The 23,768-nt window shown below is 39.0% G+C and overlaps 1 protein-coding gene across 1 annotated transcript in view; it reads left to right on the top strand.

Moving 5' to 3' along the window:
* Positions 1-22,962, top strand: part of LOC306770164 (A disintegrin and metalloproteinase with thrombospondin motifs 20) — an 84,662-nt gene extending 61,700 nt beyond the window's left edge. The window contains 11 exon segments of the mRNA XM_079258991.1: positions 12,049-12,216; positions 15,678-15,851; positions 16,646-16,816; positions 17,084-17,284; positions 18,141-18,270; positions 18,997-19,091; positions 19,192-19,286; positions 19,409-19,542; positions 20,322-20,413; positions 20,528-20,632; positions 20,891-22,962. Of these exon segments, the coding sequence (XP_079115117.1) occupies positions 12,049-12,216; positions 15,678-15,851; positions 16,646-16,816; positions 17,084-17,284; positions 18,141-18,270; positions 18,997-19,091; positions 19,192-19,286; positions 19,409-19,542; positions 20,322-20,413; positions 20,528-20,632; positions 20,891-20,980 (1,455 nt within the window). The 3' untranslated portion in view covers positions 20,981-22,962.
* Positions 22,963-23,768: the final 806 nt, after the last annotated feature.

Genomic DNA, 23,768 nt, shown 5'->3' on the forward strand with positions numbered 1-23,768 from the left:
AGTTCTGCACAATGATCTCCTGATTTGATTCAGGTCTGTTGAAGAAGGGAAAGATCTAAAACATGCAGCACAGTGGCCCTCAGGACCAGTTTGATAGCCATGGTCTAACACAGGGGTGTCCAAAGTCAGTCCATGGAAGCCTCAATTATACAACTTTTCAGTGTATCACTGTTCCAACACACCTGACTCAAATTAAAAAGACCCATTTGCTTATGAATATCAAATATTTTTAATTAAGTTGAATTAAGTGTATTGGAACAGGAAGACAGAAAACCTTCAGGAACGTGGCCCTCGAGGACCGAAGCTGGACACCGCTGGTCTAAGCTTGTTACATACTCCACGAGAAGCAAGTTCTTGCTCTCGAGGCTGCAAGAACAAGAAAAAAACGCCTTGTTCGTCAGGTCCATGCATACTCCACGAGAAGCATGTCTGCAACGGGGAGGGAACACTGCTGGGAGTGATGTCTGCTTTTATGTGCAATGAACCCGGTTGTTACCTCCACCGAGGAGGTTGTTTTTTCCCATTGTCTTTTTGCTCAAGATAACTTAAAAAGTTACAGATGGATTTTTATAAAAATTTCAAGAGTTGTTGCAAATGTGAAAATGAAAAACTAATTAAATTTTGGTGGTGAACCAGATCACCGTTTGGATCCAGAAATTTTTTTAAAAGGATTCTTTAATGTCGTGCTTGACGGAGGTTTCCGCTCTCCGAGTGCTTTTCTAGTTTCATATTTAACAAGCAACTTCGTCCGCGGCAAGGCGGGTCGTGCACGCAGCTGGGTCCGAGTGTTTTAATGACACATGTAAAAATGTTGGTACTTTCTCACCACCTCGATCAGCTGTTTTATCAAAACAATCCGTTTTACCTGCAACAGAAAAAACGCGGAAGCAGCAACTTCATGCTTTTTCAGTGTTAACCACACCCACCTCAAATGTCTGACCAATCACACGATACTTCTCAGAGCCCCGCAAGAAAAAAGTTCTGCCAGCCCGATGTGTCGAGAACCGTCATCAAAATGACGTCATTTTCTTCTCGGGGCCTCAAGAACAAGAAACAAGTTCTCGCTTCTCGTGGAGTATGTAACAAGTTCATCCGCTGTTTGAGTCGATCATGATGGCGGGCGCTTTAATTTGATGCAAACAGCCTCACGAACAAATTCAACAGCTTTAAAACCGCAAACTCTTGTTACGTTTTGATACTTTTGTTATAGTAAGGTGCTATTAAATCTAACATGAATGATGAATTATCTTCTGAAGATAAGTTGTTTTTTAATCACATTTCAAAGCATAGATTTATTTATTATGTTATGTATTATTGTAGTACGGTTCAATGCAGTGCAGCTTGTTAAACAAATGTATCATAGCTCTAAATCAAAACCACTGATTTTTCTCTTCCATCATTGCCCATAAAACAAACCTAAACACACAAATACCTCCTTGTCTCAAAAAGTTGTTTTCAGTTATTGCTGTTTCTCTTTCTTCGCTTGGTCATTTTTTCTGAAGGATTTGGGGTTTTTTTTGGTTTTTTTTAACAGATGATTTTTATTTATTTGTTTACAACAGATTTTTGATTGTTGCAGCTTTAATATTTTCTTTGAGTTTTGACTGATGCAACACTTTACTTGAATTATTTGTCATTTGAAACATGTCACTTAATCAATTCTAGTTTGTACATTTAGTATCAACATTGATGTGACCTTGCTAAGAAGACACACTAAAATAAACTAAACTGAGAACATACTGGAGGGAACAAATCCCAGACTGAAGAAAAAAGTTTTGGATTTTTTCTATGATTGACACAATTAACCAAAATAATTTTGTACAAATGGCTGTTATTTAACACCATAAGGAACAACTAAAAACAAAGTTAAAAATGCAGAAAACAAGCTATAATAACTGGTCTTACCAGGACTTGTTGGTGCACTGTGAGTTTTATGTTTTTGCATGCAGGTAAATATACTTCTGGTCAAAATAACCCTGAAGATATTCAGAAGACTGGAATCTTCGTAGAAACAGTGTAACACTGTTATTCACTGCGGTTAGTTGATTTCAACAATTCCAACAAGACCAACTTATTGAGCTAAATACTGAACATTTTGCCGCAATTAGTCGTAGAACGTGCTGAATTCTTGCTTTGTAGAATCTGATTCCTGCAAACATTTTAGAACCTACTGCTGCATCTAAGCATGCTGAAATATATTTGGATTAAGGCAACACAAAGTGATCGCGACACATATTTCAGGTGAAGTGGTGCAGCTGGCTCTGTGTTTATGTCAGTGTTGTCTCCAGTGAGAATGTCTGCAGTCTTTCTCTGTGTGTTTTTGCTTCCCTCCCTGTTTGTGTGAAGACTTCCACTACAACAAAGACTCCTCAGCCACGGCCGTTTCAATCCCTCTTTTCTTCTAACCTTGTGGTGCTACGTTGCACAAACTGTTTTGTTTTTTTTATTTTATTTTCCATATTTTGGTTGGTCATTGTTCTTTTTTGCTATTTATTTAATTCACATGCAAAACTACTAAAATATGTTGAATTAGCATTTTTCCGATTGTAAATACTATTAAAGAAACATAACTGAAATTTGTGTTGTTTCTCGGTGCAATATTTTACTGAAACGAAATGCAAGATTGTGCCTTGATATTCTTGACATTTTTTCTTTGTGGAGAAAAGATAGTAAATCTATAAAACTATGATACAGATTGATAGAAAAAGACACATCATAACCAACATTGTAGCACTTCAAATATATAGTTTTTTATTTGGTAGGGTAACAGTTTTTTTGTTTTAATTCTTTTATGTAGTGATACTGTAATACAATAATGCTAGCCATATATTTGCAGCCCTTTTATTGGTAACAAGACAAGAAGTGCAGCTAACGCCTCATGGAAAAGACTTGAGTTGTTGTTCATTATGGATGTTTTGGTATTTGACTCTCAATTGACTTCACTCGTCTCTTGCCTTACCACTTAGACTAATTAAGTCTTGGAGACGTACTTGAAATCAGCTGCTATAGTAACTGTGGTGCTTTGCGTACCCCTGCATAGTGTTGAGTGAAAAGCACCACAGGACTTTTCCTTTTACAACTTTTACCATTTAATTTTGTAATCTCCCCGGGGAAAACAGACACAGTCCAAATCAAACATTGGCGCTGGGTGGTACATCTGTTTACCATTGCATTAATGGAGAGCTCTGTAATGCATTTGGCAGGAGCCCGACAGAGACTTACTTTATTTACTACAACAATAATTAGTATTAATTCAATTTGAAAAGGGTTGTTTAGTTGACGATATCCAAAAGCAAGAGTTGCTATATGGCAAAGAGGTATAATACGAACTGTATATTCACATAGCGGAGAATTCAACTAAATTTGAACATTTGAAAACAAAGCAAAACGCTGGATTTAACAAAATCAAGACTACAAATGGACTCACAGTAACGGAAATTAGTATATGTTTCTGTTGATTAATAAATCTAAAATTAATATGCCTGCTTTGTGAACTGATTGATAGTCTTGAAATGATGCATACCCTCTTTGCTAAAAATTAATTAATGAATAGCCTAATCAAAGTTAGCATAGAAATCAGTTGTTTCACCTTTGGGATAAATCACATCAGTTTCACAAATATGGTAACGGCAACCAATATGCATACATAAGTTATGTCATATATGGAATATCTAAAATATATAAGATGATGCATTAATATAGTGAGCATTTTTACTTACACTTCCCTCTTTGTCTCCCAGAAAACCCCATAATTAGTTTTATGACTTCTCTTTGTATTGTTAGTTAATGCACTTTTCTACTGAAGCCATAAACTACATTGTATTTTACTTAGGCTCTCTTTCATAATGCTTTCAAACTACACTTGCAGAAATAAATCTGTCAGAAGCTATGACAAAACATAATACGGTCCCACAAATCGTTACAGGTGGATTTTCTGATAAACTAAGTGGACTAAATTAACAAACAGACTCCTAAGGAATCTATAAATAAAGCCTTTCTCAGACTCTGGTAATATGCTCAGAGTTGTCTACAAAATAATTACCCATTCATTTTTATTTATTTGTTTTATCTTGCTTTCATAAAAACTGAAAAAATAATTGTTAGAAATCTATAGTTATTGTCCAAATGACTGTCATCAAAAAATAATTATGCATACAAATAAAGAGAAGACACAAGGCAATTATTGTATTTATTGCACAAATGAAAGATTATAGACACATAGTTCAGGTAAAGTGTTAGGAAATCATCATTAACTAATTATGATTACCTTAAAAGCAGTATCAATGTCACCCAACACTGTGTTTGTGTTTTAGAAATGATCAAGCATTGCACCGCTTTCATAATTTATGCCTGTTTGTTGCTAACAAAAACATACCATTTCCTGTGAAGTGTGGCTTTCCCATGGAGGGGGGTGGCTGTGGAGCTTCTGCAAGCTAATCATGGCACTACAAATGAAATCCACATGCACACCCTTGACTTTGGCTTGAAGGCATTGGGCAGGAACATTCTCCAATCCTATCACCTCGGGGTCACTTGTTTGTGACATCATTGGGCTCATGTTTCCTGATCATGGCCATATGTCAGTCATGTGTAAGCATGCTGGAAGGTCCCTCCCATAGCTCACAAGCATAGTTCTTGTTGTGGCTTTAATTAAAATCTGCATCGGTAGATAAAGTTACAATTTGGACTTTTGGAGAAAGCAAAACAGTCCTGTGGCCTACAGATTTTGGCAAACCATGAGAAAATTGGGAGGCAGAAAACCAGATGTGATGAGATGTTATCTGAAGATTCAAAGTATTTGGATTACTGCATGACTTTATGTCAGGGATGGAAGTCCTGCTAGGACAAGCACTTGGAAAACACAAAGAAAACTTTGACTTATTTCATATAAACATGCAGATTTCATCCTGGCATTTATGCAAACATTCTGATCATTTGACTGAATTACAAGATATTATTAATAATGACTGTTGAACTATACAGAAGTAAATTAGAAGAAGAGCTTTTGCTGAAGTCGAGATTTAGATGTTGTCTTGAGGGGTGATGTGGAGCAGATGCAGTGAGACAAAATGAAAAAAGACAAGGCAAGGATCTGGAATTGTTTAGTCTGGGCTGTTCCAGGCTCACTGAATGACAGAGGGCATGGCCTCGTTTCGACACAGGTACAAAGTGTCTGCTTTACCACAACTTGTTGGTTTAGTATCGAAGAGTAATTTCAAGTCTTCACAAGTCACTTAGCCGTGTCTTCTCAAATCAAGCTATTACTTCAGTCTAGATGGGCCTGGGCCTGTTTGGACCTGTCTGTGCTATCAAGTGCATGAAATCAATTTGTGACAGCTTTTCCTCTTCTTAATGGGAGATAGATTGGATGTTCGAGCTATTGGCCACAAAGGAGAAGTAATTGTCCTCAGGCTGCTGATGTGTGGTGTCTTATCTTCTTTAGATGTCTGTCAGAGATGTAACTACTCAAACCATATTGTTTGACTGAGCATATTGTACTTTTCATGTGACTTGGCTACCTGTCAGGTCTGTTTCTACTTGTTCATCGTCAAAGTCAGCGGGGCCACTGGCCCACAGATGTGAGAAAATTCCAGTGTGTCAAACTTTGCCCAATGCACTATTTATCAAAGTTACTTGGTCAGACTCTGAAAGACACTCCCAGGTGCTTTTTGTTTTTTTTTAATTTATTTATTTATTTATTTTTTACTATTAACGTAAGGGTTTTTATTTTTACTGGGTAAATCAAAACTATGGCTTCTGTGTTTCAGCAACCTTAAATGAAGAACTAAATCTGTGAATACAGCTAATTCATTCTGTAGCTTTTATTCAATGGGAGATTACCTATTCATAATCAATGTCTTATAGTCAGAATACAATTTTTCATTGTTAAAAAAATTCCTTTGTACAAAATTGGAAGAATCTCACCAGCGCCTACTTCAAAATACGGGTGTCCCAACATTTAGCGAAAGCCACGGTAATAAAATGCTTATTAACACTTTCCTCAGTTTGTGTCCTTTTAAATCACACATGTAATACTGTAAAATCTTTATCAGTTGATGCATTGCTAAAGTGTTTGGATTTCCTTTTCAAATTAAAAAAGCTTTTGTCTGTATGCATTGCTAATATTTGCTAGCTTAAACCGTTTGCTCAGCAACAAGAAAATCCTACTTGTTTTACAACTTCGGTCTAGAAAACAGTCAGCTTGGGTGTGGCATTCCCAGATTCAACATCCAAGGTAAATGAATTGCACCATTACCTCGAGTGAAAAAAGCGGACAGAATGCTCTGTTTGGAAAAGCTGTTTGGGATAAGTGCTGTCATGACGCCAAGCTAGCCTCTACTCAGAATTGGGACAGAAGTAAATTGTAGAACACCAGTTTTGCAAAGTTGTTGTACTCACTACTCATTGACAATGTGCAAGTTCTTCATTTGAAAAAACATAACTCCAGTGTCAATACAGATCTAAACACAACTATTATTGTACAAATACAAAATAAAATGGTTGTTCAAAGCTGTAAAAAAAAAAAAAAAAAAAAAAAAAACCATGGATCTTTTTTTGTCTGGTTTGAGCTGCTGCAAGCGTTGCTCATCCACCAGCTTAAGGCTGCTAATTATTATGGACACAAACTACTTGAAAGGACTTTACACAACCTCATTAAAAAAAAGGACTAAAAAAACCGTTGAGGATGCTTAGTCTGTCACACTGCTGGCATGCCTCCATGCAATGTTATTTACCATGGCTTTCTTCTTTCATTTCTTTTGCTTGGTGGTGGCTTTTTCCTCTGATGGAAACATTTTCCTATATCAAGAGTTGGTACCATCTGTGGACTTGGCTGATAATAGACACAAGGTTAGCAGAACTTCAAACAAAAAGAAAAAGAGTGAAAGAGTGTGTGGGGGAGGACATAGAAACATTTTAGTTTACTTGGCAATCTGTTCATGAATACCAAGAAATGTCAATATCATGTGAAAAAAAAGTACAGTAACAATGGACTCTTTGTCTCCTGCATCAGTTGCTTGTGTTTTCAACTTTTCAGCTTTTTCTTAGAAATGCAAGGTCAAGGTCCTCCACTTCTCTGAGTTTTTCCATAATTCTCTCTTTTCAAGTTGTGGCAGGCTGGCTGCTATGACAGTTTAGAAAAGCAGCTGTGTAACATTTAGCAGGAAGAAGGAATAAAACGAGGATGCTCTGTCAAGGGCCACTACTTCAATTCTTCTAAACTGATCCACTGTTTATGTTTTTCAACTTCCATAATCAAACATGAGTTTCATTCAATTCTGTTTATGGTGGCTGTTTCCTTTTCCCCCAAAATTTCATGCTGTGCTGGTTTGTTTGAGTATAATGCGGTTATGGAAAAGAGGCTAGCCAGGATATTTACACAAACAGAAAAAAATGTCGCTGTTTTGTTGTTTCATTTTATGTGTGATTACAATTCCTTAGTGGTGTTGACTTAAAAAGGAAGCGGTGTTGAAGGCAGTGTAAATGCCTCGTCAACCCGCTGTTTGTTTAGCACTTCAAAAATTGCCAACTCATGTTTGAACATGGAGCGTAGAATACGTTGTCTGGTTTTCACGAAAAAGAGACATTGACAGCCTGTCAAAAACAGAGATAAGAGACAAGAAGTTATTTGCACGTCATGCAGTCAGTTGCATATGGGAAAATCCACTTTGCACCTGTATATTGCATTTAGATACACTTACAAGATTGCATTAGTTACGTATATGTTCTGGCTTTACTGCTTGGTTTGCAGAGTGCTTGGGTGGGTATGTTCACCTGATGGATAAAAGATCTATGACTCTTGACATTCTTCTGCCCCATGATGCCGCTCTTACCAGCTGTTCCCATGTTGATAACATGTGTTGTTTTGACTGCTGTCCTTTGAAACCACCCTGCAAAACAAGACCACGAACAGAAGATCCTCAATGTTCTGTGGCATCTCGTCCTTTCATTCCTCATTATTTTCTGCAACAGACGACATACTGATAAAGCAGCTTCACGACACAGGACACTATCTTAAAGTACATTTAGTTCCCACTTTTCCCAAACAATAACTTTTTTTTGGTTTTTCATGAACATGTTTCACTATTTAGAGCTGTTACATTTGAAGATACTGTATCTCACAGCATTTACAACATGTAGCCCAGGGAATAATTCTTTACTCCCCTCCCACAGTTTACACTTGCAAGTTTGTTCTTGCTCTGGGTCAGCACTGAACTCTTTTTAACACTCTATGCAGTTACCATATGCTTGGTATTACCATCCCCTTGTATTGTGAGTGTGCTGGAGTGTGAATGGAATTTGACCTTGGCTTCCTTAGAACCACAAAATAATGGCAATATACCATGTCAGACTTAGGAAGCATTTCTTTCTTTTGGAATGGATTTTTTTCAACCCATATTGAACTATGTGCAGAACTTGTTCAATAACACAATTTATGGCAATATTACATTGTGGTAAGCTTGCATGGAGGGTAAGCTTTTTTTCTACTCTTGAAAATACATTTTAAATGATTAGTAATGTCCCGCTGATAAACCTGATCTCATGACAGATGCTTTAGCTTTGAAATGGAACATTTACCTTGACCTCACTATGTTCCTTACACTGATACACCTTCGTCAGCATAACAACATCTTGCATCTCCATACATCTTCTGTTTTTAGTTTTCCCACTAATGTTTTATTTTTCACCAGTACTTATATGCATAAAGTATAGGCTGTAAAACACAGGACTTTTTAGCTGTAAACACAATGTTCTGCTTCACTACTGTTTATATTTACTTAAGTTCCTTACAGCAAATGCTTAGCATTATGCTAAAATATTTATACTATTTATATCTATGTCTATGTCATGTCAAACACTTATAAAATCCATATCAATATTTATAAAGTCATGCTTAGGACTCCCATTACAACAGATGAACCCTGCCCAACAGAATATTTTAGGTTTTGTGGTGAGACTCGGCTAAAATAGCTGAACTGAACAGCTGTTTGGTTAATCTTTTACAGCACTTTCTCTGTGAGACATTGCTTCCATGTTGATTTAGCATATACTCAAACAGCAGTGTAGTTCCTGCTTAATACATTCCATTTGTCGCCGTGGCCTACCTGTAGTGAGTGAAGCAGTGGGTGGGATTATCTTGAAGTATCCTCACCCCCCCAGTTTTAGACAAAGACATCAATGCACACACACAAAGTAAAGCATCAGATATGACTGTTGTTACTCAGTTAAATTTTATTAGTTGGAAAGTTGCTCATATTTTGTGAGTCTAGTTAGAAACAAGCATTTGTTTTCAAAAGTCTCCAGGATGTTTCATGGTTTTGTTGTGCAGAGAAAGCATGAATTTGGTTTAGCTCTGAATTATGTAACTTGCTCCAGAAATCCGAAACTCCTTCACATCAAGAATGTTGCTTTGGAGCCACTAAGTAGAATGATCGTGTGCTGCATGTTTGTGGCACACATTTGTGCAAATGTATCACTCGCACCTTTCTCAGTGGAAGTTTTGTTCCTTATGACAGAAAATTTGCTTCACAAAGGCTGTTTTATTTGGCTGGTTTTCAGCTGCCAAAATCTGAAGCAACTGAGTCACTCCATTATGTAGTAATCCACATGATGCCTAGATTAAGCTGAATTATGCTGGATTTAACCCACCTAATCATGTGAAATTAATTGCTGTAACAACGTGGGAGGGCAAATCTGTCCCAACCAAGTTTCTTTTTCCACGTGACTTATTGATATATGTGTTTTTCTGAAGGAGAAAAAACACATTTCCTTCCTGCTGTTTCTACTATTTTGAAAATAATGCATTTTAACAGCAGAAACAGAAGCGTAAATAGTGCAGTTTGTGAAAAATTCCATTATAACACAGTTTATGTCTTCTTAGGTTTAAGTTTCAGCTATCTCTCAAGACAGACAAAGATCCATTTTAAATTTCTTGAAGTACAGGGACTAGTTTCAGGCAGGAACTTGTCAGACTTGTAGCGGCCGAGTGTTAAAATGAGTTGTCCTACCTGTAAACGCTGTAGATCGGCAGAGTTGAGGTCCCTGGGGTCCTTGCCCTCGTCTTGCTCTTAGAGATGAAATTGTCCTCCAGTCCTGCGATCTGTGCCAGCCTTCTTTGCCTTTCTTTACCAGCCCTAATTAACTAATGAATGACAGATGAGGTTAGCAGTTTAGCGGGAGGAGCACATCTCCATTTAGTGTCTTTTCTCCCACCATTAAACTGCAGATACAGTTCAGCTGGAGGAAGCGTAGCCTGTATGGCTGTGATTTTCTTTCTTCCTTCTTTTTTTTCCTCCCCTTTTTTTTTTTTGCCTCCTGCTCTTACTGCAGTGGGGAGGGGCAACCCCCCCCCCCACTCCCTTCACCCTACCCACCTCCGAAATGTTTGCCTGTTGCCTGGAGTTTTGTTATCACTTCTGCAGGGAGTGAGTGAGTGAGTGAGTGAGTGAGTGAGTGAGTAAGTGAGTGAGTGAGTGAGTGAGTGAGCTGCATGTGAAATCTGCCATGCCTAGGGTTAGTCACTCAGCTTTGATGTGCTCCGTCAGCTGAGGCAACCCTGTGTTTAAAATGCCTAGTTAATTGCAATGTGTGTGATGCATGTGTGTGCAGTGTTAACCGCCGCTCGCACTGACAAGAAAAGGCAAGAAGGGGCTTTGTTTGAAGAGGTAACCCTACCTTTATCTGCAGATTTAGCATTTTAGCTTTTAGAAACTGGAAAACAAAAGGAGTGAAATTCCCATTTTTTACATTCTGTACGTAATCCATAATGCGGTCTGAATCCTGAGGATACAGAATTGCTTATAGTGTTATGTAATGTTCTGAGATCATAATGAGGGGACAATGCAACATTATGTTCACTATGTGGACTGGAAAATACGCAAAGACAAAATGCAACTCTCCTCATCCCGTGTATTTGATTCAGGCACTCTTTCTGGATTGGCTTTGTATGGGGGCGCTCACTCGTCAAGCAGAAATACGCGCTCTAATTGCCGTCTGGCCTCACAGGGACCAAAGTCTAAAATAATTTCATCGTCATCTCAGGCCTTTTTCAGAGCTGTCATCAGGGCGTCTGGTTTTTATTCATTATGGTTTCTTCTCTCCTTTTCTGAGGTATTTCCAGGTTACTTATTAGTACCATATGATTGTCTCACAATGCATCTGTGGTTCTTTGCAGGTCCTCCCCACTCTTTCTCTTAGACTCTGTCATTCACAGCAGCCCCTAAAATCAGTTCCTCTATTTGCAGGTTAAATAGCTGGCTGCATTCCATCAGTGTGTGAGATGTTTGACAAAAGCTTTTGGCAAAATCTGTTTAGGTTATTTAGTTTAATTTGTTTGCAGTGCGGTCAGTTGGCCATGACATGCTACGTGGAAGCTGTTTAGGTGGACTGGAGACTTTTTCATTGGTTATAAATTCTGTATACAGTATGTAGGGTTTAGGTCTGTGTCCGTTTTGGTTTTGGAAGAGTTACCTTTCACTAAATACAAACATAATTTGATATATTATATGTAGATAAGATTTCTTTCTAATGAAGTTCATCAAAACAAGAAAAAGAACATTAAGATGTATAATGTACACCCTAATTGAAAAATTGGGACCTTCTCATATTATAACTTGACGAGTTTAATTGTAAAAACGTGAAACTTATTACGTTATGTGATATGTTTTGTGGTGAAAACATGAGATATAAACCATATTTGGCTCTGACTGAGGAAACTGTGGAGAAATGTGTAATTTACCAAATGGGAGTAAGTTGTACTGAAATTCTTAATTCTTAAATTGTTCTTAAGCTTAATTGTCCCAGTGGTAGATTTTACCTAAACAATTTTAATAAATAATCATATTTTTAGTTATTTTCTTAAAAAAATAAAAATAATTGTGAGGATAAAATGATGACAAAATTCCTTCTTCAATCTGCCTTCTTGGAAATGTAACTTGTAATAATCATGACAATTAACAGCGTTGACTATCGATTTGACTTTGCTAAAAAAAAAACAACTTATTTTTTGTCCACTCCCCTGTTTTTCCTCCTTTCCCTTTCCCGTTTCAGTGTTCAGTGAGCTGTGGTCGGGGCGTCAAACAGCGGGAGATAGCCTGTGTTTATCAGAACCAAACCAAAATAGAGGAGGCCCACTGCAGCCATCTGCCCCGGCCGCGGACACAGAAGGTCTGTCGGGCTCGAGGATGTCCCACTTGGAAAGCCAACAGGTGGAGGGAGGTATGTTTGTTTTTCTCGTCGTCTCCTCTGGCTTTGATAACAATCCAAAGCCCAAACTATTAGCACTGTAACCTAGCAGCAGAGATACCAGTACAAACACAGCGGCAAGCTTCCCAAGGGCCTGGACAGAGCACCTGTCCAATCACAACCAAGTTTATTCACATTCAAGAGTAATGTGTCATTTCCTCGAGCATAAACTAAACACAGCAAATGGAATTTGCAAAACTGTTTATATAGAGTACTTGACATTTACACTACCAGTCAAAAGTTTGGACACACTTTCCCATTAACTCCAATGAGAGATTGTGTCCAAACTTTTAACTGGTACTGTGTGTGTCTTAGGTGTGTTATATGGAGGCAAAATGCAATAAAATTCTGGTCAGCAGTTTCCTGCAAAGCAAGCTTCGTTTTGAAAGTTTTGTTTTTTTTTGTCAGACCACACACTGACCATGGATATGCATCCAATCATACAAGCTATCTTCATGAAATGTGATCAACATGGAGATCCAAACATGCAGCTGATGTTGCCAAGTGTGGCCTCCTTTATAGACTCAGACATAATGTGAGGAAAACTGCATACGACTGTGAGATTACCTCCTGAAAACAAGCTCATTAATGTTATTGTTGTTTGTTTTTAGTTAAAATATAATAATAAACAACAACTTAAGATTAGCTTGTTGTTTTCTTTCCCCCAACATTAGAGCACTTGAATATTTTACTGCATGATGCCTTTACTAAGAACTCTTTCGGGGCAAAAGGACCATGACGACCTTCACATCTGCATCCCACTGCAGGACTCCTGCCGCTTCCCTCTCTTTCAAAGTGTCCTCCTCCCCTCTTACTTTTTCATTTGCTGGTGTCTGGAAACAATCAAATACCCATCCCCCTCTCACAATACCACCAGCAACCATGAAATCATCAGTTAGAGCATAAAAACACGTTTTATATCTTAATATCCATGCGCATGACAACTTTGAAAGCTCAATACCCATGGTTGGAGTGATTCCCCCGCTACACAACCTTCTTACCCACCTCACAGAGAGTCTACAGGCAAAATGTTAAAAATGAGAATGCTGCTCACTGATTATTTCACTCGTTCCCACTTGTTTTGCACCCTAATATGTTAGCATTAAACATCTGGAAGTCATCTCTAAGGCTGGTTCAGCATAATAATCGTAATTAAAACAAACTTAAAAACAAAACAAAACAAACTACTTAACAAACTTGATAATCCAAAAACCAGATTTTATGGATTCTGTTTTATCTATAATTACAAAGACATTTCTTTCTGAAGCATTTCTTTTTCTTTCTTTTCTTCTTTCTTTTCTGTTCTTTTCGTTTCTTTTCTTTTCATTCCTTTCTTTTTTTTCTCTACTTCATATTATCAAACACACCTAATTTAACCAAACAGCATCACTCTGGACTGACCGGTCCTGGCCAACCAAACTGTCCTTCTCTGAGGCAAGACAATCCAAAAACTAAACAAGAAGACCTGATTTGTAATTTGGCTTACGTTTTGGCTCTGCTGACTTAGTCTTATTGTGAAGTCATGTGGTATTTTCCACAGTTTGACATGTATCGTTTCATGGAGTCTCCCCTCTGTCACAGATGCAATAAGTGCAAGCCTTGCAGGAATACCAAATACGTTTCCCTCTCTGTAGCAGTCAACGGTGGCTAGAATTGCTTCAACAGCAGGTTCTATTTTCATGCTACATATGGTTTTAACAAAAGGAATTTTTTTGGTTTGAATGTCAGACCTGCGATGGACTGGCGAGCTGTCCAGGGTGTACCCTGCCTGTCGCCCAAAGCCGGCTGGGATAGGCTCCAGCTTCCCCGCAACCCTGAATTGGAATAAGCGGTTCGGAAAATGAATGAATGAATGAATGAATGTCAGACCTCTTGCGCTGCTTTTTGATCTCTTTCCAGACTCAAGGACTTGACCCTTCATATCCATGCACACACTCTGCAATGATAATTCACAGTTTTCAGCTGCAACAAATCAACAAATAGATCTGGAAGTTCCTCAAAAATGTATGCAGCTGTTCAATGCAGAGATTTTCAGACTGCGTGAAGTAGAGGAGGCGTGGTACTGCTCTTTGAGTTTAGGAAGTAGGGCTTAAAGAGAAATCAGACTGATCAGATCAAGCTTGGAGAGGGCTTTCTCGGTATGCAGGAATGCCTCACAAAGAACATGAAAGAGATGTTTAAGATAGATTCTCGGTCTGTGTGATACCAGATAAGTACACTGAGCAGGATCATTGAACAAAGCAGCATATCTAGAAAAAGTTTAGAAACAAAAGAAACACCCATCCATCCATCCATTTCCCAAACTGCTTAATTACAATTTAGCTGGGAAGCTGGAGCCTTTTCCAGCAATTAGCAGGCGAGAGACAGGAATACTAAATCACGTTTCACTATCTGTAGCAGTTATTGATGACTAGAATTGCTTTAAGAGCAGGTTTTATACACCCTGGACAGGTTCCCAGTCCACTGCAGACACCTGTCCTCTTGGTAGTTGGGTTGATGTGCACTTGAATACATGTTATGACTTTAAAATGTTAGGTTGGGTAATGCTTAAAGAACAAATTTTGATAGCTGAGTAACATTTTTTTTTTTCACATACTAAATTTCTTTATGAATATTGTGAGAAAATATGCAAAGTTAAAAAAAAAGAAAAGAAAAAAAAAAGGGGGTTGTTTTTTTATGTTCAGTTGCACTAAATGAACTGTTTAAAGAGGCAGTGCGTCATGGAGAGGTACTTGTGTGCTTTAGGGTTGCTTCACTGCTTCCCAACAATGAACCCCAATCTTTTAAAATTCTTCAGAGAGAACTGAAATCTGCCTCTTCAAAACAAAATGAAAAATTAAACAACCCTAAAAGTCGCGAGACCTTAAAAGTGGAGGGGTGTGAGAACTTACCGGCAGACGGGTTCAAAAAGCTTCTAGTTCATTTAAGAAACCATGTGAGAAATGTACGATAACTCTGTAACAATAAGTCTAGGGAACATTTTTTCTGTTTGTTTTATTTATCAAATATGAATATAGGATCATGTTTAATAGACTTTTTCATTTAACAGTAGAAATTAAAACTGTGTGGAAGTTTCAGTGATTGTGACCTGGACTGATTAAAGGTGTCTTCTCTCTTTTGCATCCAACGCCTCCTTGCAACTTGTTTAAAACTCCAGCCTTCACTTTGTTCCCACTCTGTTGAAAATAAAAAGCCTCCAAGCCAAAGGAAATATGTGCACATGGTTCATTCAGTGATATAAGTGATATAAAGTTAAATGAGTGGAATATATTTAGTAAATCTGTGCATTAACTCTTTCTTTGTGAGAGATTTGCTTCTGGAGTGGCATTGAAATAAGCCATGCACTTATTCTTTAATATAACCTTGCATGAAACACACAATAAGCGTACCATAACAATTTCAGTGTTTTTCCTTCTCTTTTTCTGTTTTACCAGTGTTCTGTCTCTTGTGGGTCCGGAGCTCAGAGCCGAGATGTTTACTGCAGGCTAAAAGGTAGCGGACGAGTCAGAGAGGATCTGTGTGATTCCCACACACGCCCGCTCACTGTCCGGCCGTGCCGTACAGCAGAGTGCACACATTACGCCTGGCTTGCAGGTGAATGGGAGGAAGTAAGTTCCATCTCTTGTTTAATGCTGTTTTTGCGCCATTTCTCAGTCTCTCGGTGTGAAACAGATATTTAGCCATAGAACTAACATGTGTATGAGCTGAGTTCTGCTCTCTTTCTGCATTAAGTAGACAACCAGCAGAAGCCTTTAATCTTTTTTTCTTTACCATGAGGGCTTGAGTGATAACTATCAGTCAGCATATCCCACAATATCAAACCTCTAAGAACTGATGGACATCGTTCCTTTTGTCCTACTGAATGCTACAGTTCCGTGGCACGCAAGGGGACTTTTTTTTTCTTTTTCTTTTTTTATTCTCGACTCATCTTTCTTTAATGTTCTGTGCTTTGTCTTCAAAAGCAGGCATATAAAAGGGCCCCATGTAGGGGCAAACCACTGTGTTCTCCTGCTGGCATGTTTGCAGCAGATTCCTGTCTCTGTTGCCTCGAGAACTTACAGTCCCCTTTCTCTCCATGTTTGTGCCTGAAAATTTACACCCAGCTGATTTGTTACAAGTTAAATTTAGGCTCCACAGCCATATCATTACTTCTTAATGGTCCCATAAAACAGCAACAAGGGAGAAGGAGCTCAACTTTTTTTTAATCTTTTTTGGTTAATTTTTCAACCAGAGAGCAATTTATAGATTTAGTGAAAAAAGTGATATACTATCAGTATTCTCTGTGTGTCGACAAGGTTGGATGTTAACCAGCCGGCTTTTGTTCCCTTCAGAACAACTGAAACCTCCATTAATGATGTTATTACTGCAAGTATAACAGTGCTCTACCCTTTTTGATTTGTAGTGTAATGTAACATGTGGAGAAGGCATGAGAAGCAGGAAAGTGGGCTGCATGGGTCCAGGGATGGCACCTGCCCAGCAGGATTACTGCGAGCCATCATCCAGACCTTTATCATTACAGTCCTGTAAAGAAGTACCCTGCCGGTACATGTGGATAACAGGGGAGTGGTCCCAGGTAGGTATGAAAGAATAAAACATAATGCCTTTCAAGATGTCTACACCAAGTCTAATCCTCCAATTGTCCTTGAATGTTGCATTTGTGTAGTCTTCCTTAAAGATAGCCAGACGAGGCCATTTCTTAGTCAAACAGAGAGGAGATATCAGCAGAGTATTGCTTTTAAGCTGGAATCAGCAAAAGCTGGAAAAGCTTCGGAAGCTGCAATGTGCTTTGTGTCATTGTGGTGCCAGTAACCATTTTCATGTACCTGTGTGTGCTTCTTAGTGCTCTGCCAGCTGTGGTGTTGGTTACCAGCAGCGTATCGTCTCCTGCTCTATGATGCCCTCCTCTCACTCCCAGCGCTTGTACTCTCAGTCCTCCTTTGCCAGCAAAAACTGCCCTCAGCCCCAACCTCCTGTTACCCGGCCGTGCCTCCTCAGGGAGTGCCCGTACACCACCTACTGGAAAGTTGGCCCGTGGAGCAAGGTATGTCACAAAACACTGTTTTTATGCAGCTGGAGGCCTTCTCCACTGAGTATGTTGAGTCATTTAAGATATTTGCCAGTCTTTCTAGGACTGGACATCTCAACAAGTTCACCTTAAGGTCAGACTGCGCAATGCCCCGAGCAATTTGGGAAAAAAATAAACAAGACCTGAAAGTTAAATCATAGTTTCCGTTAGTGTCTTAAATGTTAAAGGTCAGGAATGCATCATTATACAAAGACAATATAAGCACAGCTGCTTTAAAAGGATTCCCAGGATAAATCCTCCTCTAAGAATAAAATAGCTTACATTCACAAAGTTGCATTTGAACAAACCACATGACGTCTGGAACAATGTTTTCCAGAAAGACAAGAAGAAATGAGAATATGGTAGCAGCAAAAGCAGCAGATCAACACAAACACCTCAAAGCAGCCATTCGTCTTAGTGGTGGAAGAGAGGAGTGACTGCTTGGCCATGGTTTGTAGTCACATGACCTGGACACCTTGCAGTCATAAAGTCGAGCATGAATTATTCTAGACTTCAACACAAAACCTGAAGCTTGGCTGAAATTGGGTCATGCAACATTATAATGATGAAGTCTTGGAAAGGCCCAAACATCATGAAAAGCTGCAACAGAAACACAAACAAATGAATATCAAGACATTTCAATGGGGCACTGTTGAAAAGAAAACTGGCTTTAGCATTTTTTTTTTTGGTAAATACATGCTAACGTGATGTTATTGTTCATCTGAGGTTAGATTTTAAGTGGAGTGTTCATATTCCGTATCGTCCTGTTTACGACTGTAGATATTTTGTTCCTTAAAATGTGAATTTTTACATGCAAATGCATGCACACCAGTGTTCACAGACCTGTGGGGCAGGCGTGATGGAGCGCAGAGTGGAGTGTGTGACCTCCAAAGCCCAACCATCTAAACACTGCCGTCCATCAGAAAGACCTGAGTCTCAAGCAACATGTCAGGAGAGACAATGTGAGTTCCTTCTCTCTTCTCTTCTCATTTGAAGTGCTCAGAAACTCCCTGTTCTTTCTGCCAGCACGGAATGGTTAGCATGATGGCATTAAATTGAGTGTGCTGTATATGGGAACCAAAGGCGTATCTGATTGTGTATACAGAAACTCCACATTTTGCTTTGCTTATTCACATTAGGCAGAACAGTGAGCTGCACTTAAAGCCTCTTGAAGTGATAATTTAGTGGAACAGTAAATGGAAAGTCAGCAGTTTTTGTGATAGGCGCAGACTTTCAGAATGTCTCAGGAGTCTGGCGCAACGGCTGAGGCAGCTTTAATTGTGCAGGCCAAAGTTTTTAGGTTCACTCCCACACATTGCAAATATTTCAGTGCTGGCACTCTGGACTAATCATTCTCGACTTGGCTTCTGCCAAGTCAGGCACTGGCGAAATTAAAATGATATGCTCGGGTGACAGCCAGTTCCATGGTCAAGTATTCATTTTAATCAGCTAATCATCGTGATATGAGCTCTGCAGAATTCTGGAATACAAAACACAGAAGAGGCAGCAACTCTTTCTGAAAAAAAAGAAGAAACCAAGTCACAAAACTGTCTAGTAGAGGTGCTCTTTTACAAGTAGCCAAGTAGTCTTTTAAGCATTTGAGCACAAGACATTTGCATTTAACTTGCTTAAATGGAGAGACCAGATGTCAGAGCTTCCATAACTCCTGTTGTAATTATTCCATCTAGGCCAGCTGTTTACTTCTTGTCGAGACGTCCAAGTGAAGCAGGGAGTAAGGATGGATGGCGAATACTATCTTAAAGTCAAGTCTCGGATCGTACAGGTGTGCCCGTTCTGTCAGAATCCTTCCTGCAGCACCTCCTGACTCAACCAGCAGCTTTCCCATGGGATCTCATCTGTTCTCTCAATGTGTTTGGTCTCAGATTTACTGTGCCGAAATGCAGACTGATTTCCCCAAGGAATACGTGACCCTGCGCAGCGGTCAGACAGACAACTACTCTGAGGTGTATGGGCACAGGTGCGCGTTGGAGATATGCATATCATTACGTAAAGTGGATATTTAGAATAATCCTTCATTTTGAGACAGAGAAGGTGCGGTTTGCTTGACACATCAAGCCACTGATTGTGCTTAACCTACAGGTTGCTGAACCCGTTTGAATGCCCGTACAACGGCAGCCGGAGACAGGACTGCAGCTGCAGGAACGACTACTCCGCAGCAGGCTACACACTATTCCACAAAGTTCGCCTGGACCTGAGCTCCCTGAGGATAATGAGTGTGTAATTACTGTGTGATTTCACTGTCTACAATAATGAGACCACACATCAGTGTTGTTTTAAACCCTTGCACTCCTCGTCCCCGTAGTGCTAATAATGCTTCTTCCAAAAGCCAGCGCTTGTTCAAATGCAGCAAGTTGTTTTTTTTCCTGTCACACTCTCTCCACTGAAAACGAAACTGTGACCTTTCAGCACTCTGTATTCACATCACCGGGCGAGGACTTAAAGCCTCGCCTCTCTTTCCAAACATATGAGCTGGAGAATAAAGGAATGCATACGTGCACATGCATAGTCAGAGATGCAGTCATGCAATGTGTGAGCACACATCCCTGTGTATCACACACTTGCTCATATCTAAATGCTTAGAGGCAAACATAGTCTCACAATGCGTACACACTCAGAACTTTGGTCCATATTCTTCTGCTCATTATTTACAGTCAGCTTTACCTGCCCTCTTGTCACCATGTATGGCTTTGATTGTTTTGGTGTGCGTGGGGGGTGTGTGTAACTTTTGGCATGCAGAAACAAAGTGAAAAGAAAAAAAGGCATAAAAACCAAAGACAAAACTGAGTAAGATGCATTTAAGTCCAAATTTAAAAAGACTACAAATGGTTAGAACTGTTTTGGATGATGCTATTGGCTTTAGATTTAACATCCCAGATCTACTTTCAGAACCATATAGTGTAAATGTCAACTGAGTTGTTATTATCTTTGAGCAGATGTTTTCAGTCTGTTTACATGAGAATGACTGTAGATTTGTGTCTCTGCTGTTTACCAGCCACAGACCTCCAGTTTTCCCAGACTCTTCTTGGCCGGCCTGTGCCTTTTGCTACAGCAGGGGATTGTTATAGTGCAGCCAAGTGTCCACAGGTTGGTCAAATACGACACCACAGCAATGCTTTTGGTTATGTGGAATATTTTTGCAATTATCAACCCCATATAGATGAAATCATGTTGTTAAAATAGTCTAATCTGTGTTTCCAGGGTCAGTTTAGTATTAATCTGATTGGCACTGGCCTCAAAGTGGCTCAGGCCACCAAATGGACATCTCAGGGCAACTATGTTTCCGTTAAAGTCCACAGATCTGAGGTAAGAAGATTCCAGGGCACTCGTATATTAGTCACTAACAATGTGTGGTTTCTAATGGGCTTTGTTGTTGTCATGTTGCCATCGTGTGTAATCATGCTTCACATTGAATATTGGAGTATGTCTACTGAATTGCTGTGTTATCTGTCTTGTCTGATTCACTCAGCAAGAATCCTCACTGACAGTTATAAAGCATCAATTCTCTGCACATAAAGCTGCCCTTTTACCCACATGTCCCGTTTTGTTTGTCTCTATCCGTAGGACGGAACAAGAATCTACGGTCGCTGTGGTGGTTTCTGTGGGAAGTGCATTCCCCAGGCTCACAACGGCCTTCTGCTTCAAGTCCACTGAGAGCCAGGCCTAGACCGATACCCCTAAATCTATCTTGAAGACAGTAGCCTAGGAACATACAATCAGAGTGATTTGTAGGATCCTGCTGAGAGTGTGGTGGTGGAGCATCTAACACCCTACAGTGACATCTCCAGTTCCAAAATGGCAGCTAAACAAAACACTACACATTACGCAGTCCTACAGAGCCACCGTCAGGCGTTTCATTCAAACTTTCACGTTTGTCACTCAAATGTTTTTGCAGTATTTGTGGATTGGAACGGAGAACCCTTTTAATAGACATTGTCCATTTTTTGTTTTTCTATTTTCAGAATACCAAGGGATGTAAAGTAGGAATTCACAGTCAGAGAGACAGAAATTATAGAAAGAAGTAGAAAACAGAACAAATTTATCCTGTTATTTTTCCAGAGAAATATTCTCATCTCTAAAACAATGTGCTCTGTGATGTGTGTCTGCTTACAGTTCTACAATTTAGCTCCTGCTCGTCCAGCTGACCTTCTCCTGCGATACACTGGCATGGTCTGTAAGCAATGGATTTTTTATTATAATACACAGAAGGATTTTTTTAAACCACTAATTGGACATTTTCACTGCAAGTTATAATATTTTGAATATTTTTATCTAACTCTGCAAAAAAGAAAAGAGGGAAATGGTGAAATGGTAAGGCACTAAAGTCCTGATAATCTACCAGACCTGCTTCACGTCAGAGGTCAAATTTTAGGACTACATTTTAAAATGAGAGGTTATTATTGGAACTCTTCAGCGTGTCTTCTGTCAGGTATTAAAACAAAACAACAAACTAAACAACCCCCACATAGTGACTCTGACTTTCCAAAGAAAACTCCGTGCAGTGAGGCAACAGCTGAATATTTCCCAGTGTTTGAAATTCATCCATGTGAAAAAAAAGTATTTTAATTTTTGTTTCATCTTATTTCATCTTTAGTGCATTTAAGTGTATTTGTCTTCATCTTTTGTTACAACACACAGTAAAGTTCTCATTTGTTACGCCGTGATACAGTATGAGGTGTGAGGACTCGTCTCACACCCTCCTATGGGCCTACTGTAGGTACCTGCAACCCCCTACCTCTCACAAACATCCATACTCTGTTAAGATATGTGTTGTTATATATTTATGTTTGACCGTATTTATTCTGTATTTACTTCTAGTTATGTTGTCTGTTATGGTGCAAGTGACTACTACCAGCAGAGGAGCCATTTGTTTTAAAACCACTAACCTTCAATAAGGATATATTGAATTGTGCTTTGAATTACCTCTAATCTAAAGAAGGAAAATACCGACTTAGGGAGTAACACTGGCAGAGGCAGAGCTTCTCTTCTTTCTAACGGACACAGTTAAGCTTAGATGTGTCTTGAGCAGATGTTTTATCTGCATATAAAGGCTGTCATGGCCCTCTTAATAACATAGCTGAAAATGTAGCTGCATGATTGCCAGACATGAGGAAATCTCCTCCTTGAGCAGTACTTAGTGTAAATCATTGTAAAGCGCTCGCATCGTGACCACTACTACAACTATCACGCAACCTAACATGCTGGTGTGCTGATGTTAAGCTTTAACCAAAGTTAGAAAGTAGACGCAGATTTTCTTTTTTTTTTTTCTCGGCCAATGCAGCTTCATTTGATTTGTAGAATAGCTGAAAATAAAGTCAATGAGCAGCTAGAAAATCATTTGGCTATCATTCGTTGTTATGACCGCCAATTGTGCTATGAGGTCTGTATCAGAAATTTGAAGAATACTTGATGCACTATGTGCCATTAATTTTGTAGAAAAATGTAATCCTGTTTGTTGTATGTTTTGTAATAACCATTAAGATTTGTAACTTATGATATATGTGTATTTTTTAATATCCATACTTGAATTTTAAACCGTGTGCTAAATATTGAATGGGTATTGGTACTGAACAGAGAAACGAAAAGTGTTTGTTTGCCATGCTTTATCCAAAGAGGTTTTAAAGAATCACATGTACATGCACCTGGTATGTACGTACAGTATGTGTGTATGCAGCCTGCAAGAAATGAATGATTCTGGTGCTATGGTTACTAATCGTACTGTTACTGTATGTCTTGTTATTACACTAATGCTGTAAAGAAAAGTAAGAATAAAATTTGCTTTTCAGCTAAGTCATAATTTGGGTTTTGTTTGTTTTCTGAACACAATACAATTTATGAATATGGAACACTTTTGGGTATTTAAAAGTAAATAGCTTGGAAATATTTACGTTTTATTTTATTCTAAAATATATTTCAATCGGCTGCACGGTGACGCAATGGTTAGCACTGTGGTCTCACAGCAAGAAGGTCGCTGGTTCGATCCTTGGCTGGTTTGGTCAGTGGCCTTTCTGTGTGGAGTTTGCATGTTCTCCCCGTGCGTGCGTGGGTTCTCTCCGGGTACTCCGGCTTCCTCCCACCATCCACAGACATGCATGATAGGTTAATTGGTCACTCTAAATTGCCCCTAGGAGTGAGTGTGAGTGTGGTTGTTCGTCTCTCTCTGTGTGGCTCTGCGATGGACTGGCAAGCTGTCCAGGGTGTACCCTGCCTGTCGCCCAAAGCCAGCTGGGATAGGCTCCAGCTTCCCCGCGACCCTGAATTGGAATAAGCGGTTCGGAAAATGAATGAATGAATATATTTCAACCCAAAATGCAGAAAAACTCATGTAGTGTCTAAAATGTAAAAATAAATAAATAAAAAATATTTTAAAATTTCATTACCAAGCATTTTCTGCAATATAGAGCACTGATTTTTTTTTTTTTTTTTTTTTTTTTTTTTTTAA

This window comes from Telmatherina bonti (genome assembly GCF_933228915.1).
Source record: "Telmatherina bonti genome assembly, chromosome: 2".
In the NCBI taxonomy this organism is placed as follows: Eukaryota; Metazoa; Chordata; class Actinopteri; order Atheriniformes; family Telmatherinidae; genus Telmatherina; species Telmatherina bonti.